This window comes from Acinonyx jubatus, chromosome E1 (assembly GCF_027475565.1).
Source record: "Acinonyx jubatus isolate Ajub_Pintada_27869175 chromosome E1, VMU_Ajub_asm_v1.0, whole genome shotgun sequence".
Classification (NCBI taxonomy): domain Eukaryota; kingdom Metazoa; phylum Chordata; class Mammalia; order Carnivora; family Felidae; genus Acinonyx; species Acinonyx jubatus.
Genome location: NC_069397.1, coordinates 44,156,468 through 44,177,281, shown reverse-complemented (window position 1 = coordinate 44,177,281; position 20,814 = coordinate 44,156,468). Strand labels below are relative to the sequence as shown.

Genomic DNA, 20,814 nt, shown 5'->3' with positions numbered 1-20,814 from the left:
AAAAGGCAGACATCACTAATGCACTCTCTGCCCCTTCAAAAGCTAGAATGTAACACAGTAATTTTAAGTTTATATAATCAATGACTTGGGGCACCTGGGTGGTTCACTCAGTTAAGCATCTGACTTTGGCTCAGGTCGTGATCTCAGTTTGTGAGTCTGAGCCCTGCATGGGGCTCTCAGCTGTCAGCACGGAGCCTGCTTAGGATCCTCGGTCTCCTGCTCTCTGCACCTCCCCCACTTGCATGCTCTCTCCCTCAAAAATAAACAAACATTTAAAAAAATTATAAAATAAAAAATAGATTCAAACTTAGAACTGTTAAGTGCATTTCCTGAATGGGAAAGAATGAGATGGCTCAGGAGTGTGACCAATAGAAAAATTAGTGAGAACGGCTGGTACCAACAGTTTAAAATCAGACAGGTGTGGGAATCAGTGAACCACTGTATGAAACTGGGCAAATCACTGATATGATATATGAGCTCTGTGATATATGAGCTCTTTTCATCCATGATAAAAAGAGGGAAAAACACCCACCTTAGGGATAGTAAAAGGATTAACTAAAATAATACTATATACTGGGGAAGGAAGAAAACAACGCCTCTTCTATGAGGTGGTGCTCAATGAAGACTAGGCATTTCTTTCCCCTTGGGAATAGGGAGGCTCTTCACAGACCATCTTTAACATGAAATTTTAACCAACCAACCAAATGAGTTTTGTCTTGTTTTTTTCCACATTGCTATCAGTTTTGCACAACTTAATGTGTATCTCAACAGCACAGAAAGGACTCATCGCTAGAAGGACAAAGATGCACATCCTTTTATTTCTAAAAAACATTTTCCTTTTTTAAAATCATGGTAGGTGTACTCTTTAATCCTCATCCTCTATTTCCCCCATCTGCACCCACCTCCCCTCTGGTAACCATCAGTTTGTTCTTCAGAGTTAAGAGTCTATTTCTTGGTTTATGTCTCTCTTTTTCCTTTGCTTGTTTTATTTTCTTAAATTCTACACGAGTGAGGTCATATGTTGTCTTTCTCTGACGGACTTATTTCACTCAGCATTATACTATATACTATTATACTAAAGAATGTTGCAATAAACATAGGAGTGCATGTATCCCTTTGAATTTGTGTTTTTATATTTTTGGGGTAAATATCCAGTAGTCCGATTCCTGGATCATAGGGTAGTTCTATTTTTAATTTCTTAAGGAACCTCCATACTGTTTTCCACAATGGCTGCACCAGTTTGCATTCCCACCAACAGTTCAAGAAGCCAAGCCAACCAGTTTTACTCACCCTATAAACTGTCAAGCATGTATTACAATAAAACAGTTTGCCCACAAAGAGACCAGATTATTCAACTAGTTGCAATATTTCAGATAACAACCAAAAGGTAAAGACTTTGAACCATTCACCTAATTAAAGCTGCAGCCCCCTTTCCCCCCAGCCTGGCTCAGTTGGCTCAGCTGGCAGAGCATGGGTCTCAGGGTTGTGAGTTCAAGCCCCATGTGTTGGGTGTAGAGTTTACTTAAAAAATAGAAAGATAAGTAAAATTTAAGAATGCTAAACCAAAGCTGGAAATTCAGTGACCTAAATCTAGTTCTTCCTTCAATCTCCACTAGATTATAAACTCCATGAGGGCAGGAATTATCTTCTTTATTCACTACCATATACTACTATCCCCAGCACAGTATCTGTTACTTAATAGGTGTTTAATAAAGGCGTGCTCATGAACAAGTAAGCGTTCTATAATCCTTTGTATCTCGATGACCTCACAATGAAATGAGAATACAAGGTAACTTCTATTACAAGGAACTGCAACAAATATTCTCTTCTGTTCTTGGGGAATGTTTTTATATTTATATTACTTGATGCTATTGTAAATGGTATTGCTTTTCAAATTTCAATTGCCAACTGTGCATTCCTAGTATGCAGAAATACAACTGATTTTCATAAATTGATCTTGTATCCTAAACTGAAACTCTAATAGCATTTTTATAGATTACTTAGAACTTTCTACATATGCAATCATGTCATTTATAAGACATCTAAAAAATAAACATAGTTTTACTTTTCCTTTCCAATCTGTAGGCTTATTCCTTTTATTTGCCTTAATACACAGCTAGGATCTTCAGAACAGGTTAAACAGAAGTGAGAATGAATATCCTTAACTTGTTCTGGACAATGGATGGAAAGCATTCAATCTTTTACCATGAAGTATGAGGGCCACTGCCAGTTCTTCACAAATGCCTTGGATCAGATTGAGGAGGCTCCTTTCTAGTAGTCCTCATTAGCTGAGAGCTTTTATCACAGATCAGTCAACTTTGTTTAAATGTTTTTCATGCATCTGTTACAAGGTCATTTGGCTTTTCTGCCTTTTTTTTTTTTATCAATATGGTGAATTACACTGACTTTTAATGTTAAATCAACCTTGTAACTGGGATTAAACCCAATAAGTCATGATGTATTACCCTTTACGTATGTGTGTGTATGTATATATATATAGAGAGAGAGATTCAATTTAATACTTTTTAATGATTTTTGACTATACTTTCATGAGGGATGTTGAGCTACAGTTTTCTTTTTACCTCATGTCTTTGCCTGGTTTGATATCTAGATAATGCTGTCCTCATTACAGTTTTCTGATATTTGTGAAATTTTTGTTACCATTTCTTCCTTAAATGTTTGATGGATAGAATTTACCAATAAAGCCATGTGAATCTGGACTTTTCTTTGTGGAAAGGTTTTTAATTACAAATCCATTTTTTAAAAATAAATATAGGGTTATTCAAATTTGCCTCTTTCATTTATTTCAGCTCTTTATTTCTTTCCTTCCACTTAGTTTGCTCTTTTTCTAGCTTCTGAAGGCAGAAGCATGGGTCATTTAGACCTTTCTTTTGAACCTTTAAGTTTCCTCCTAAAAGCACTGCTTTAGCTGCATTCCACAAATTTAGATATACTGTGTTTTCATTTTCATTTAGTTCAAAATAGATTCTAATTTCCCTTGTGGATTCAAATTTAAAGTTTATCTAGAAGTATGTTATTTTTATTTAGAAGTATGTTATTTAACTTTTAAATATTTGGCAATTTTCCAGATATCTTTTTCTTTTTGATTTCTTTAATTCCATTGTAGTGAGAATACTCCTTATAATTTAAATCCTTTTAAATTTGTTGAAACATGTTTCATAGCCCAGCAGAATCTATTTTCATAAATGTTCCTTGTGCACTTGAAAAGAATGTGGGCATGGTGTTCTAGAACTGTCAATTAGGTACAGTCCATTGATAGACATGTCCAAATCTTTTATATCCTTGATTTTTTTTTTTTTTGCCTGCTTATTCTATCAATTATTGAGAGGATGTTGCAATGTTCAACTACAATTATGGATTTGTCAATTGCTGCTTTCAGTTGTCAGTTTTTGCTTTGCTCTATTACTGGATGCACAGACATTTCGGACTGCTGGGTCTTCCCAATGAATTGATCCTTTTTTCATTATGATATGTGCTTCATTATCCCTTACAATATTTTCTTTGTTCTGGAGACTCCTTTGTCTAACACAAACATAGCCACTCCAGCCTTCTTAGTGTTTATACAGTATTTTTTTCCATCCTTTTAATTATAAAGATACAGATTAAAAATAAAGTGGGTTTCTTTATAGACAGCATTTGGTGGGTCATATAACAGTGACCTAACCTGACATTCCCTTTTAACTGGAGTGCTAGACCTTTAACTATTTAATATCAATACATGTGTATTTAAATCTGCCATATTACTAATTTTTCTCCTATTTGTCACATCTTGGGGTTTTTTTCCCTTTCCCTTCCTTAAGATTGAGGTGAGGGTACCGGGGTGACTCAGACAGTTAAGCATCCAACTTCGGCTCAGGTCAGGATCTCGCAGTTTGTGAGTTCGAGCCCTGCGTCGGGCTCTATGCTGACAGCTCAGAGCCTGGAGCCTGCTTCAGATTCTGTGTCTCCCTCTCTCTCTCTACCCCTCCCCTGCTCAGGCTCTCCCTTTCTCTGTCTCAAAAATAATAATAAAACAAACAAACAAATAAATAAAATAAAATAAAACATGGCCTCTCAAAGGAGTGAGGGAAGAATAACAAAAGACTGGGAATTAGTCAAGTCTCCTGCACAGTAACTCTCCATACAACATCTCTAATAACTACTTACATGCTCAAATACTCCTTGCAAAAGACAAATATGTGTTCTAATTTGAGGTAACCAACTGCTATACAGTGTTTTTTAACCCTATTTTGAGTCACAAGACTGTTTAAGAATATATGAAAGCTGCAGAACCCTTACCTCCCAGAAAAGATACATCCATAAATATATACAAATTTTACCTAAGATACATCCATAAATGTATACAAATTTTACCTACCATTTTACGAGGTTCAAGAACCCTAACACCTGTCCATGAACTCCTTTGCCATAACTGACTATGAAGAAACCAATGGTTTTATTCAGAGATACAGAACACTGACTGACTTAAAGACAGGTATCAAACTATATTCCTCCTCTCCACAGACAGGAATGTGGCTATAACTACTGAAATTACAAAGGCTCCTTTCCTTTGACCCAGCAATTCCACTTCTAGGGATTTATCCTGTAAACATATATAAACACACGTGAAATGCCATTATGTACAAGGCTATTCACTATAGCACTGCTTATATCAACAAAAGCCTGGGGTACCTGGGTGGTTCAGTCAGTTGGTAAGCATCCAACTCTTGATTTCAGCTCAGATCACGATCTTGCAGTTCCTGAGTTCGAGCTCTGCATCAGGAGCCTGCTTGGAATTCTCTCTGCCCCTCTCTCTGCCCCTTCCCAACTTGCGTGCTCTCTCTAAACAAATAAACTTCAAAAACAAATCTTGTCCATTTTAAATGTCCATCAACAGGAAACATGGTTCAGCTGTACAATGGAATTTAAGCAGCCTCTGGAAAAAGGTCTAGGAAGCTCTATATATCTTATTATAAAACAACTTCTAAGATTTTAAGCACAAAAAGCAAAATATACAATAGTATATATAATATACTTGTCACTGTATTTTTAAAAATTGGAGGGGGCTGGGGCACCTGGGTGGCTTAGTTGGTTAAGCATCCAACTCTTGATTTTGGTTCAGGTCATGATCTCAGTTTGTGGGTTTGAGCTGCACAACAGGCTCTGAGCTGGCAGTACAGAGGCTGCTTGGGATTCTCTTTCTCTCTCCCCCCTTCTCTGCTCATACTTGCTCTCTCTCAAAATAAATAAACTTTAAAAAAAAATGGAAGGGGCTAATATAGCAACGTATTTGCACACCTATATATATATATATATATATATATACACATACATATACGTATACATATATACACATATATATGTATGTGTGTATATATATGTATATATACGTATATATGTATATATACATATATATACACACATATGTATATATAAAATATATTACATATACAACAAATATATGATTTGTATCACACCTATCCTATCACATATATAAATAAAAGAAACTGTTAATGGTTGTCTCCAGGGAGGGAAACCAGATGGACATAGGAAAGGTGTCAAAGAGATGTTTCACTGTGTATCTCTGAAATCTTCTGAGTTCTGTACTAACTAAATATATCATACCTAACTGAAATTAAATCTTTAAAAAAGAACCTCTACCCTAGACCCCAAGCAGTTTTGTTAAGCTTTAAAACCAAGCTGTGCTATCATTCTGTGACTTATTCTGTAATAATATTTTATCAGAACTTTTCTTAGGTTGTTTACCTGCGGTGTATGTTACGGTGATCTTTCTGAGCAGCACAGAAAAGGTCTCATCTTTTCCACACACAATCTGACTCCTGAGCAAACTACACTCCCTTCTTTGAGGCTCACAGTACTATATATTCACCCTCAGCTGTGTGCTATAGACATCTGGGTCCATGTTGGCCTAAGTGCCTCAAGAATATATAGTGCATCTTGTTTTGTTTTTTTTTTATAATCCTCCACAACACCTAGACTTAGTACAGACTCAATAGAAGTTGGTTGAACTCTAACTGCTGAAAATTTTGAGCATTAAAACTTCAATTTAGCTATTATGTCTCTTTTCCTTCATCTTATCCAGATTATCATACAAGCGGGTCAAACGGTTCATAAGAAATTGATGGAATGTTTTGTGTCTTGGTTCTAGGTAGTCAATCGTTAACATAACACAGACTGGGTAAGTTGGTTTTGCTTTGATGCTAGTAGCTTCTCCTAAATTTCAACATTAAATCTGTCTGTTAGAGTTAATTAACAGAAGATATCCTGAGCTGGAGGCACCATCTCCTGAGATCAGCCAGCCCTTCAGATTACATTTTAATTCCACAATTAATCCTTAGTATTCCTCTGGAGTCAGGCAAAACAGGAACCATATTAATACCAACTCTGGCAGCAGTTTACGTGATAAAAGTCACATATTTACTCCTTATAGAAGCAAAGTTATCAGTCATTACAGGTCACATCCATTACAACAGATATTAATATCTTATTTTCTTTATGTGGGCAACATTAACAGTCTTCACAGGACCTAATATTTAAGACAATACTGGTTAAAATAAAATTCTACGACACCAAATTTGGATAGATTGCTATTATTGTTCTAAAGCTGGCTAAAATAAAAGGCTATCCTACATAACTCATCAAATTACACGATGGCTTATTTCTTCAACTTCCTAGGCCACTGTACTATCTGCAAAAACTGCAATGAGTATTATTACTAGTTCTTCTATAGATGTTAATGCAATTCCTAAGCTTAGGTTTTTGTAGATGTAAACTAAAAGAAAAAGAATCACCATTTTTGGCTGCCCTTTGTCCATTATAAGAGCTGAAGGGAGGTCAAACTCCAACCAAATAATGAAATTTAATATGATCCAGCCATTTGACTTCTGCCTAGGTACCCAAAAGAAATGAAAGGACTCAAATAGACATTTGTACACCTATGTTCACAGCAGTATTCACAGTAGCCAAAAGGAAGAAGCAACCCAAGTGTCCAGTGACAGATAAATGGATAAATAAAATGTGGTACGCATAATGGAGTATTATTCAGCTTTAAAAAGGAAGGAGAGTCTGACACATACTACAACATGGATGAACCGTGAGCATACTACGCTAGGTGAAATAAGCCATTCACAAAGAGACAAACACTGTATGACCCCATTTATGTGAGATTTCTAAAGCAGTTAAATTCATAGGAACAGAAAGCAGAATGGTGATTGCTACGGTCTGGGATGAGGAGTAAATGGGGAGTTACTGTTGAATGAGTATAGACTTCGTTTTTGCAAGATGAAGTTTCTTGAGAGAGATGGTGGTGATGGCTGCACAACAAAGTGAATGTCCTTAATGTCACTGGACACTCAAGAATGATTAGAATGGGGGGCACCTGGGTGGCTCAGTTGGTTAAGCGTCCAACTTCAGCTCAGGTCATGATCTCACAGTTTGTGAGTTCGAGCCCCACATCGGGCTCTGTGCTGACAGTTCAGAGCCTGGAGCCTGCTTTGGATTCTGTGCCTCTTTCTCTCTCTGCCCCTCCCCCGCGTGTGCTCTGTCTCTCTCTGTCTCTCAAAAACAAATAAAAATGTAAAAAAAATAAAAAATAAAAAAAAAAAGAATGATTAGAATGGGGGAGGCTGCCTGGGTGTCTCAGTCAGTTAAGCATCTAACTCCAGCTCATGTCAGGATCTCACAGTTCATGGGTTCAAGTCCCACATCAGACTTTGCACTGATGGTGCAGAGCCTGCTTTGAATTCTGCCTCCCTCTGTCTCTGCCCCTCCCCCACTCACTGGTGCCCACATGTACATTCTCTCAAAAAGAAATAAACATTAAAAAAAAATTATTAGAGGGGCACCTGGGTGGCTGAGTCGGTTTAAGTGTCTGACTTCGGCTCAGGTCATGATCTCACAGTTCGTGAGTTTGAGCCCCACATCCAGGCTCTGTGCTGACGGCTCAGAGCCTGAAGCCTGCAGCCTGCTTTGGATCCTGTGTCTCTTTCTTTCTCTGCCCCACCTCCACTCACACTCTGTGTGTGTGTGTGTGTGTGTCTCTGTCAAAAATAAACACTTAAAAATTTTTTTGAAAAATGATTGGAGGGGTGCCTGGGTGGCTCAGTTGGTTGGGTGTCTGACTTTGGCTCAGGTCATGATCTCACGGTTGGTGAGTTCGAGCCCCACATCAGGCTCTATGCTGACAGCTCTAGAGCCTGGAGCCTGCTTCAGATTCTGTGTCTCCCTCTCTCTCATGTTCTCTCTCTCTCTCTCTCTCTCAAAAATAAATAAACATTAAAAGAAACGTTTTTAAGTATTTTTTTTTAAATTTTTTTAACGTTTATTTATTTTTGAGACAGAAAGAGACAGAGCATGAACGGGGGAGGGGCAGAGAGAGAGGGAGACACAGAATCGGAAGCAGGCTCCAGGCTCTGAGCCATCAGCCCAGAGCCCGACGCGGGGCTCGAACTCACGGACTGCGAGATCTTGACTTGAGCTGAAGTCAGACGCTTATCCGACTAAGCCACCCAGGCACCCCTTTAAGTATTTCTTAAAACAAAAAAGTTATTATCCTGATGAGCAGTGAATGATGTATAGAATTTCTAAATCACTACATTATACACCTGAAACTAATATAACATTGTATGTTAACTATACTGGAACTAAAAACTTAAAAAAAGAAAAAAAAAAAAAGAAGAACAGGGGTGTCTGGGTGGCTCAATCAGTTGAGAGTCCAACTCTTGATTTCAGCTCAGGTCATGATCCCAGCGTCGTGGGGTAGGGCTCCACACTGAGCATGGAGCCTACTTAAGATTCTCTCTCCCTCTGCCCCTCTCCCCTGTTCATGTTCTCTCTCTCTCTCTCTAAAATAAAAATACATAAATAAAAAGAACAGTCCAAATTATAAAACCATATTTCCCATTAAAGTCGCTGTAAGGGCAAAAAAGTTGACCAAGGGGCAGGCAGGTGCTAAGACAAACGACCCTACAAGAGAAGCTCTGTGGCCCCACACTAAGCCAAAAGACTACTCTCAAATGAACCAAAGAGAATAGAGAAACGGAAAGGTGAACCCCTCTGTAGGGCAAAGTCACCAAATACTCCAGAAATGATTTTTTTTTTTTAATATGTCTAAAGTCCAAGGAAGGAATATCTGGAACTAGAAAAAAAGTAAAGTTTCCTTCTGGATTAGGGTAACGGGGCAACTGCACTATAAAAGCTCAAAGAGAATAGCCCAAGAAGCATTTAACATGGCTAACATACTAGGAAGCATAATGTAAACTAATCCAGTCCCATCACATCTAGTAGTAATTAGGGCCAAGTGAAACCTACCACCAAGAGAGACCTAGCAATTTGAGACCCAGACAAGGCCAAGAAGAACAAGACTGACCAAGCCAAATCACCCCTAGACTTAGGGTTGAAATACGAAATCACAGATAATATACCTTATTTATTTCCCTTCTCCTTGCCTTTTTAAATAGTTTTAAGGAATATTTCAATTCAATCTTTATTCACCTAAAAGTAAACAGAGAATAAGAAATAACACAAGTGACACTAATGGCCAGGAGTGATGACAACACCTCAAACAGGAAGGAAGGGAGCAGATGAGAAGTGAAAAATCACAAGGGAGAAACCTAGGTATGGATTCTTTACCTGCTGTGGCACAAGAGTTCATGCACACTTTTTAAGTGTTAAACAGGTTTATAATATCACTGACTGTAAAAAGTCTGGGGTGCCTGGGTAGCTCAGTCAGTTGAGCAACCGACTCTTGATTTCAGCTCGTGTCATGATCCCGAAGTTGTGGCACTGAGCCCCATGTTGGGCTTCATGCTTGGGATATTCTTTCTCTCTCTCTCCCTCTCCCTCTCTCTGCCCCTTCTCTGTTCATATGTACACATGTGTGCACTCTCCCTCTCATTCTAAAGTTAACAAAAGAGGGCACCTGGGAGGCTCAGTGGGTTAAGCAACTGACTCTTGATTTCAGCTCAGGTCATAATCCTGCCCCACATCGAGCTCTGCACCATGACAGTGCAGAGTCTGCTTAGGATTCTCTCTCTCATTCCCTCTCTCTCTCTCTCTCTCTCTGCCCCTCCCATGTGCACTCTCTCTCAAAATAATAATAAAACTTAAAAAAACTTAAATTAAAAAATGAAATGAGGAATTACTGCACCAAAATCCATGAGAAAACAAAAACTCAGAAAGGTAAGCTCAGATGGGTGGCTCAGTTGGTTAAACTTCTGACTCCTGACTTTGGCTCAGGTCAGGATCTCACAATTGGTGAATTGGAGCCACATCAGGCTCGCATCAGGCTCATGCTGCCTGAGAGTCTCTCTCTCCCTCCTTCTCTGCCCCTCCCCCCACCTGCACACATACTCTTTCTCTCTCTCAAAATAAACTTAAAAAAAAAAAAGAAAAAGAAAAAGAAAGGTAAGTTCAGCACTCAAAATTTACTTCTATTTGAGGGCATTTGCAGATTTAATTCCAAAGAAAAACTTCGAAAATGAGCTATACTTTTAGGAGGCCTGGGGTGTCGGTAGAGAATAAAGTCAAAGCCTGGGACCTCCCCAATGAGGAAAGTCTGAGAAATCCACCCCATACCTTAAACAAGGAGCACAGGGCTACCTTTTCAGGGCAAGAGTGACCCAGAAACAAACCAGCCCTCATGGAAAGTCAATGGATAGGTTTACGCAGATTAGACAAATTTAAAAAGAAAATAAAGAAGCGGAACGTAGGTCAGAAGAAACAACACAGTATTCAGCCCTGGGAAATGATAAAGACCAGCAATACAGAAAACAAGGTAGGAGGCAGTGAAAATACAGTAAGAAGTTCTAACACGTTTAAATAGAGTGCAAGACGACAATGACAGAGGAGACATATGAGACAACAGCTGAGAATATTCTAGAACTGATCAAAATCAGCAATCCATTGATTCAAGAAGCCCAATGAATCCCAAGAGAATAAAAGTACTTCAACCATTCACAAAAATCTGCACATTGATGTTTATAGCAGCTTTATTCATAATTGCTAAAACTTGAAAGCAAACCAGATGTCCTTCAGTAGGTGAATGGATAATAAATTGCGGTACATCTAGACAATGAAATATTATTCAGTGCTGAAAAGAAATGATCTAACAAGCCATGAAAAGCCACGGAGAAAACTTAAGAGGAATATTACAAAGTGAAAGAAGGCAGTGTGAAAAGGCTATATCCTGTGTGATCCAACTATATGACATTCCAGAAACAATGAAACTATGGAGACAGTAAAAAGATCAGTAATTGCTAAAGGCTGGGGAGGGAGGGATAAAGAGCCAGAGCACAGAGGGTTTTTAGGGCAATAGAACTACTATGTATTATGCTATAATAGAGAAATATTGTACATTTGAGCAAACCCATAGAATGTATAACACCAAAAGTGAACCCTAATGTAAACTACAGACTATGGGTGATAATGATGGGTCAAAATCAAGGTGCCGGGGTGGCTCAGTCAGTTGAGTGTTAGACTCACAGTGTGTGGGTTCAAGCCTTTCACTGGGCTCTGCGCTGACAGCGTGGAGCCTGCTTGGGATTCTCTCTCTGCCCCTCGCCCACTCGTGCGCATATGCTCACGAGAGCTCTCTCTTCCTTAAATAAATAATTTTTTAAAGAAACGATGGGGCACCTGTGTGGCTCAGTCGGTTAAGCATCCAACTCTTGGTTTGGGCTCAGGTCATGATCTCATAGTTCATGAGTTCGAGCCCTACACCGGGCTCTCTGCTGTCAGCATGGGGCCTACTTCAGATGCTCTGTTCCCTTCTCTCTGCCCTTCCCCTGCTCATGCACTCATGCTCACTCTCTCTCTCAAAAAAATAAACATTTAACAATTATAACTGACAAAACTTTGGAGATGGGGAGAGAAAAAGTATTAAATGCTTATTTCTTTTTCATAATAGAAAAATCAATAAATGAAAAAAATCATTTTAAAAGAAGGTAAAAGAGGCGTAAGAAAGATTTAAAAACAAACACAAGGAAGATTGAAGCCTAAATATATGTCATAGCATTATATGTGGATGAATTAAATCTCCTAAATAAAAGACAAGAATTTTGAGACTGGAGTAAAACAATAAGCTAGAGCAGACCATGCCTATGGGTGACAACTAACTTTACTTTCATCTTCTCAATACTCTTTTCTAACTCAACAAAGACTTATTCAATGTGTATGATGTGCTGAGCATTTCAACAGTCATACGTGTTCTCAAGGAGACTAACAGGGGAAACAAACAATGCATGTCATAATAAAAGTAGGTTATCAGGTGCTAATAAAATAATTTAACGAGAATGGTGCAAGTATCTGGAAAAGCTATAAAGACACATTACGCTCTGAACAGTAAGCTGAAAGTTCATCAGGCAAATAAAAAAGGAAAGGTAAAGGAGAGAGCATGAGCCTGTTTGCTAACAGATCAGTCACGGTTTGAGCAAGCAGAGCACAGCACTAGGAGAACAGACCACTGGCTGTGAAGTTGAAAAATTAGGGTAGGAGTTTTAATTCAGTCCAACAGTCTATGGGAACCTTTAAAGCAAGGGAATAAAACAATACTGCTATTTTTAGAAATATAACTGGAGACAGTTTACAGAAAGATAAATGGGGTAGGAGAGGCTGGTTATTACAGTTATGAACGAGGAAGGATTGAGAAAGTAGCAGGGAGAGCAGACAAATGCTTGAGAAACTTCAGAGAAAGAAGAGACAGGAGCTGATACTTGGCTAGATGTGAAATGAGAGAATTAAACAAATACGAAGTAAATGAAAGGGAGAAGTCAACATAAAGGCAAACATAACAATAAATTTAACAGTGCCTTAAAATTCAATGGTTTAAGTACAGACTTTCTCTCAGAATTTATGCTTATTAAGCATTGTCTAACTATGTATTAAATGCAAAACACCTAAACATATATTTTTTTAAATTACTGGATTGGTATGTAAAATAGCTAACACTAGCTATCCAAAACTGACACCTTCTAATTGATGCAATTAACTAAATAACAGGAGAAAAAGTTATCAGTTGGTTAAATATCTTTTCAGAAGTTAAATCTGATCATTTAAACGGATCGTGTACCAGAAAAAAATAAAAATATTTTAAATACGCTGATCACGTATCACTCACAAACTTACACGAGGTAGAAAATGATCACTTTTCTTCAAGACATCAAAAAATCTACTATGTGATACTACTTAAAAATATATTGTCTTACAGCAGGCTCTATAAAGTGAAGGTTCTTGTGTCAGTACAGACCGTCCCACTTTCGTGGATTCTCATTTTGCTCTTCTTTTCAATACCATCCATCACAAACCATATTAATCCTTTTTATTCAATACAACTGAAACTAATAACATTAATCAAAAAAGTAGGTTGCAGTGGGGAATATAAAAAAAAAATTACACCTTAGACATTTTCTTTGAACTTGAAACATGTAAATGTATATTCTGTTGCAAGTCTTTTGATGCAGCCCTTTTGAGTTACAGATCCACTGACTATAGTCCTGATCTCACACAAACCACACCCATAATGCATCAGCCACAATTTCTAGTTTCAACTTCTTTAAAAGTGAAGCAAGACTTAAGAGATATTTGCCAAGGATCTAAATGAAGAATTCTTCCAGATTACAAAAAAACAAAAACTTATAAACCTTCAGAAGTATCTCCTTATTGGCTCACCTTTCAGTTCTTCCATGGCAGTTAACTTAGTTTTCACAGAATCAACAACTCTTACATTTTGCAATTATATTTCATTGGTCTCCAAAATTTGTTATTAGATTATGTAATTATAATACAAGTGCAAATTGTAACAATGTGATCCTTGGTAAGTCCAGAATTCAACCAGCGGGAGCAATGCAGTGGGCATTAGCAGGTCTCACAAAAAGCAAACAGAGGTTTATTAAGACTAGTATCCCTGTTACAAAAGATTTAAATTCACATCACTTTTATTGTATTTGGAACAGTACTTGGCACTTAGTAAGTACCATGTAAGTATTTACTACTATATTAGCATTAAAACTAAACTGGCTACAAGGGCACCTGGCTGGCTCAGTCAGAAGAGCAGGAGATTCTTGATCTCGAGGTTGTGAGTTTGAGCCCCACATTGGGTAGAGAGACTACTTAAATAAAAAAAATAAACTTAAAAAAAAAAAAACTAAACTAGCTATAAATACAGTGTGTGCAGGGGTGCAATTCTACCTACTTCACACGGCCTCTGGAATCACAGAGACCACCTGTACTTAAATTGTCAAAATGGGGTGCCCTGCTGGCTCTAAAATGGTGGAGCATATGACTCCTGATCTTGGGGTTGTGAGTTTGAATACAGAGATTACTTAAAAGAATATAATCTTAAAAGAAAAAAGAGAGAGAGAAAGCAGGGTAGGGAATATAAGCTACAATAGGTCCTCACTGAAAACATTTAAATACAAGGTAGAGTCAGTTTCACATAACTAGAAGTGGCTTATCCAGTATAAGGGAGGAGACCTTAAAAAAAGAAGTAGGATAGCTCACATATCAGGTCAACAAGAAATGAAGAAGTAGGTTCACAACCCAATTTAACCTTATCACCTCAAAAATGCTAAAAGGATGGTTACATGCCCTCCTAAAAAAACTGGCAGCTAGATAGAGAAGAAAAACCAACCCTATTTTCTTGGTGTCCATCAGGCTACTTTCCTCTATCATCAACCCACTAGTGACAGAAAACCCCAACCTCTTAAAAATCCACACAATGCATCCCAAGGCACAAAACAAATCCTTCTGGCTTACCAGTCATTAAAAATTAAACACGCTAAAAGAAAGAGAAACTGAATGCATTTAAATGCAAGAAAATTTTATATTTGTGAATTAAAATCCTACCCATAAGAGCAACTTAAACATAAATAATAAATGTGGTGGCTTTTGACCATTTTATTTCAGTCTAAGTTTTGTGATGCAGATCTAACTTGCAGGTGTAAAAAACTTGAAGCGACATAACAAAAGATCTGTTAAGAACCAGGAAGTTCAAAGACTGCAGCCACTTAAAACACCCTTGTCCACTAGGAAAGAATCCACAATGGCACTAACTTTCTTCCTTCTATGGACATCAAAAGGTACTGAAAATGTTACGAATAGTTAGGAGAAACTCAAGAGACAGCCCCTGTGGCTGCACCAGTCCCACTAGATGGCACTATCACAGGAAAGTCACTCTCCTCTCCCATTTGGAGCAAGGGCTGAAACTGAAAACTATCAACTCAGTGACATCCTCATTGGGAAATGATGACCCATAATGAGGAATTCAAAGCTAGGAGGCGGAGTTTTTCTCAAAGCACCTTTCTCCCAGTACATGGCCTCCTCCTCCTCAGTCCCATTTCAAATCAGTGGTCTGAGGGATACAATGTCTTGCAGGCAAAAGAAGTTATACAAAATGGATATTTTCTTTTCTTCTTCCTAACTCCAAATTACAGAATATTTACTTGCTTCCCCCCTCCCAAGTTTCTTTGCTATGGGGAAAAAAAAATCCCTTGCCAGTCCTTGAATAATATTTATTATGATATACTACAGTAAGTATAGTCATGGTAGACTAAAAACATCAAAATAACATACAGTTACTGGCATAAAAAACATTTGGATATAAATAAACTTCCTTATATATACAACAGGAAGAACTTCCTATTAAACAGATTAAGTCTTCTGACACCTTAATTACAAGATTTTAACTTAGGCCTGGGCAGCAAGATTCACAAGGTCAATTATCGCCATCACTTATGCTCCACCCCATCAAAAGAGTACTTGGATATAGCTATCACGACCTTAAAAATTGAGGAAAAGAAAGGCATACTAACAACAAAACCCAATGAGTTTAAACTACCATACAATTTGAATACAAACTTACTTTTATTCCATAGGTGACCACTTGAACAGACAGATTTGGATATGAACCTTGTGCTGAATTCCCAAATGAGAAGACACATAATTTAATCCAGAGATCAATTTAATACTCAAACATACTGCTCACTTCCAGTTGAAGCTACTTCTCCTAGATCAGAGAACTTACACTTATACGTGTATCTTCAATATGTGTCAACAGTCAGCATAGCCTTCCCAAAGTGCCCTAAGTGCCACTTTAATCAAAGTGGCCAAAGAAACCAAGAACTACAAAATGTGCAACAAATCCTGTGTTCCCACAGCACCTGGTCACGGTTCTAACCCAGATGTCACCGAGGTATCATCTCTCTCTCGCTTCCTCCACAATGGAGGCTTCGAGGCTCTAAGTTGGGGTGTCATTCCTCACACCCTGCACAATGTCCAGTATGCGGCAGACACTCAATTTATCTGTTGAATGAACAAAAACTAACAACCTACTCCAGCTCACCAAAATTATGAGACCCCTCAAAGCAGCCAGTTTTTCCAACTAAACCTTGACAAACACCTGCTTCTTCAAGAAGCTACTGACCAAAGCAGGTCACTAACATTCAGGTCTCCATGAGAAATAAGATTTCTTGAGAAGCATGGAAAGGTACGTATCACGTGAAGTCAAAGATCAAAAATTCACCAGTCTCAAGCCCAATTAATGCAACGATCTTAGAATGGTGAAGCTTTTAAATACAACATCGTAAATATATTTTACATATTGTATTAAAATCATAAGTATATTGTACTAAAACCGTCCTATGAGAGCAGAGTGAACCACATAAGGACACAGAGGAAGCCATAATATTGCTTAATGTAACCACCTGGGGGCTTGATCTTATTTTATGTTCCCTGAACAAAAACAGTGAACAAGAAGGAAAAATAGGAGGAGAGAAAGCAGTCTGGGGGTGCAACCAGGAGGAATCTGCTGAGCTACAGATCTGGAGAACTGACAAACAGCAGAAGCAGATTTTTCAAAACTCTTATCACAGAACTAGCCAAAAAACCTACCGTAATGAATCTATGCCAATACCTTTGCGTTAAGTTTTTTTTTTTTTAAATTTAAGGACTGAGTTGTTTTGACAAAATATGGCACAAAAGCCAGATACACATCCCATTAGTATCCTTGCAACGAGACCCATGGGAAACCTCTCCTAAATTAGAGGGGAAAGAGATGCATATAGTTCCATTTAGAATCCCTTCAAATGTACCGTGAAGTTAGCGGAATGACTGGTAGGAGCTAAAAGTTCATCGGAACAGGTGAGCCCATCTCCCCTGCAATCTACCAGTTTGACCCACCCAAAATGATCATAACTGTTTTCTAAATGTGTTTCCATTTGACTGTGAACAGTGCTCATTATGGTCATTTTACTCACCTTACTAACGCCAACCCCTGTAAACCTGGCCTCTAATAATTCCTGCCGTCGAGGGTCCAGGCTATGCAATTCTTCCATCATTTCTACTGGAAAAGAAAAAGTAGGTTGTGAGACCATAAAAGCTAAAACACGAGGCACCAATTTTTAGTTACAACAAAACGTAATTATTTCATTGAATGGTCACATACAGGTAGACCTCAAGTAAATACGGCATACAAGAGATAAACTACAATGTGCTGCATCAAACAGTAATACATTTAAAGTTAAAAAGCTCAGAAGTCCTCTTCGGAGGGCTACTATATCCTTGTCTAGTTCTGATTTTAACAGCAAAAAACCTCAAACCCCTCATATAATCTCAGTAAAAGTTGAACAAGGACTAACTTGCAAAACAACGACAAAAATTCCTTCCATCAACCTTTGAATTTAACGAAGTACTTTCGGATATTTGTTTCCCAAACCCACAGGAACTAGTTCTTAAACTAAAAATATGAATCATTAATAATAATTTAAAAATAATGCAGCATGAATCAGAAGCTACAAATAACTTCAAATAACGCTATTATATAGCTCCTTTCTCTGAAGAGCTCACGGTAGCTCATGAAAAAAGGAATTAATTATTTTAAATTTAATAGAGAACCCATGGTAAAACCATCAACCAGCATTCACTCAGGAAATTAGCAGAGCTCCATAACCATCCCTTTACAAAATCTTTTTCTGACCACTCCCTGGAGCAGTAGGTTTCTCTAGACATCTGCTTTTAGCACTCCTTCCAAGCAGGGAAGGGCAGGAGGACACCATTTTTAAACTCCTTCCACAACCAATAAATGCACAGGCTACTTTCAGCAAACACGTCCATCCATCGCAAGAGATCAACTCTTGCAGAGCCCACTGGAAACCTAATATTACAAGTGGAATAGGAACATATACCATTACACAGAACCCCTCTGAACATATTATTAAACAGCGATTGGAATGATTGGCATGATTTAAAAGTTCACTGAGAACATGAATTAAACATGCTCCTCTGCAATCTAACAACTCCACATTAACTGTAACAACCCCTACACCAGTCTTCCAGTTTCATTTCCCTTCCTGGATTGAGAGCCTGGGGCAAAGGGGAATGAAAGGGTGACAAATTAAAGTTTCACCCACACAAACGAGCGCAGGTTAGCGAGGGAATAAGGAAATTCTCGAAAAGGCAGAAAGGCATCTTAAAAAAGAAAAAGAAAGAAAGGAAAAAGGGGACAGAGTGTGCTTCCCCTAAGTGGCCTTCCTCGCGTCTCGCCCTGCCCTAATCAAGGCCGGAATGGCAGAGGTTGCAGCCTCCCTCAAACCCTAGGGTCTCAGAACATTTCCTAAATCTCCATCCCCAGGCCTGGCCCAGAAAATGACGCCCCAGCGGTTATTCCATTTAATGTCAACTCATGTTAAGGAAATCTCCACTCTGTCTCATTCCTGCGGGGCCTTGGACTGGGATCCTCCCTGCAGCCCACAGCCGGGAAACAGAACCGATGGGGCCTGGTCCCGGCGCCCCCTGCCTCCCGCCGGCTCCAAACTTTCCCCAACTCCAGGCCCACCTGTCACGGAGGGAGGGCGGGCCGGCTCTCGGGGGTGCCCAGGAGGCTGCCGGGGCCTCCAGCTGCCGGGGCGTCCCCTTCGCCCTGCCGGCCGCCGGCCCCACTCCCAGGCCGGGGCTGCCTGGGCCTCCCCCATCTTCAGCCCGGCCCCTCGGCGACCCGCAGCCCTTGGGGAGCCCCTCCCGCCTCAGCGCCGAGGAGCTGCGGCCCGGCCCCCGGGTGGGCCCGGGCCGCAGCCTCCTCCCCTGAGGGGGGTCCCCCGGACGGTTAATGCCCCAGGCCCGGCGCCCTCCCCCGCCCGGGGCTCAGCCTCTCACCTGCCGCCGCCGCCGCCGCTCCACGCTCCTCCCGGGAGGGGCCCCGACCCGACCCGGCCGCCGACCGCTCCGCTCTCCCCCTGGGCAGGCCCGGGGCGGAGCCGGGGCCTCTCCTGAGCGCCGCAACCCCCCGCCCGGGCAGCCGCCGCCGGCGCCGGGCTCCACGAGAGGGCGGGCGGGGGAGGGGGGCCGCGGAGGCCGCAGATCCCCGGGCTCGCGTACAGAGCCAGGCGCCCGACGCGGGCCCGGGCCCGGGCGGCCGCGGGGGGCGCGGGACCGGCCTCCTGGCGCCGGACAAAGGCCAAGGGAGGCGCAGGAGGGCCCAGGCCGGGCCGGGAGGTGGGGGCCCGCTCGGCTGGGGGCCACTCGGGTGCGGCGCGGAGGGCGGGGGGATCGGAACCGCTGGTGCCCAGGACCCGCCTCCGGCCCCTTAATCCGGATCGGTTCGGTCCGGATTAGTAGTGATCGGTGTAAACACACTAGTGAAACCGCGTGTTTCCTCGCGAGATTTGCACGGCTGGGAGGCAGGGGGGGTCCTGGGGGGGTGGGGGAAGAGCCGACAGTGGGGGAGGAGGGGGAGGGGACGAGGAAGGTGGGGGGGTCCCCGCTGCCCCGGCGCCCCGCCTCCTCCAATCAGCGGCCAGGCTGGCGGGCAGGGGTTAACCAGGGGACCCCGCGCCGGCGGAGGAGGCCGCCGCCTCGCCGGGCGGCTGAGGGCGGGCGCACGGGCGGCGCCGGCGACTGGCCGCCCCGAGCCCGACCCGGGCCGGAGTCCCGGAGCCCCCGCCGCCGTCAGCGTGTAAGCGGTCCCCGCCCGCGGGACCGGCCCGGCCGAGGCGGCTGAGCCGGCGCCCTGGGCCGTGGACCGGCGCTGGAGGGGCCTCGCCGCCTGCGCCAGGCGCTCCCCGATCCGCTTCAACGAACCCCGCGCCCGCCTAGTCCCTCGTCTCCACGAGTTTGGGTGAGAAGTGGGCTTGCTCTGCCCAGGGATGGATTTTAGAAGAAGAAAGCCCGAGAGCCGGCGGACCCCGCCCGAACTTCCTCGGAGACGCCCAGTTAGTGAGTTCGCTGTGCCCACCGTGTTGGCTTCTCGCACGCCCCGCCACTCTCCAAAGGGACTTTCCGGCTCCCCAGACCCACACTGGCCGCCCTGGAAAGCGGACAGCACTTTCCCTCCACATACCTGGCTGGCAGAGGGCGCCTCTAGGGACAAAAGGTGCCCTGGGATCAAAGCTGAACCCCCCACCCCCGCCAGGATGCTGCCCTCCGGAAGGGGGGGGGGGGCGCTACCCCAAAGGGACTCCCCGGGCACCCAGGGGGAGGTTCCATTTCACCCTCTGATTAAACAAAACAAAAAAACACGGCCCTCCTGGTACTTAGCGGGACCTGAGTGTAAGTACTAGAATGGAAAAAAAAGGCCTGCCCTTCACAGAAATGTCTGAGGAATGAGAACTAGGAAAGGGTGCGTTCCTGCGCACAGTAGCCCCAGCAGCAAAGAGGGCTTCCTGCACAGGAAAAGGCTCCCACTCTGATCACCCAGCACCAGAGAAAAGAAGCACATTCTCCACCGACTTCTAGGAGCCAGGACACTGCAATGCCAATACCCGACTTTGTATTTTCCTCTAACACTTCCTTGATCGGACGTCTGAA

The 20,814-nt window shown here is 41.6% G+C and overlaps 1 protein-coding gene across 6 annotated transcripts in view; it reads right to left on the bottom strand.

Moving 5' to 3' along the window:
- TLK2 (tousled like kinase 2) overlaps positions 1-19,068 on the bottom strand; it is a 111,497-nt gene extending 92,429 nt beyond the window's left edge. Inside the window, exons 1-2 of one of the 6 annotated variants that reach the window (XM_015076379.3) lie at positions 18,848-19,068; positions 17,271-17,356 (exon numbers count right to left, since the gene is read on the bottom strand). In XM_015076379.3, coding sequence (XP_014931865.2) covers positions 17,271-17,356; positions 18,848-18,983 — 222 coding nt within the window. In that variant the 5' untranslated portion in view covers positions 18,984-19,068. Of the gene's footprint in view, positions 1-17,270; positions 17,357-18,847 lie in introns of those variants that run through there. The other 5 variants (XM_053212184.1, XM_053212186.1, XM_015076377.3 and 2 more) reach the window with 5 other exon arrangements.
- Between the last annotated feature and the right edge of the window lie 1,746 nt (positions 19,069-20,814).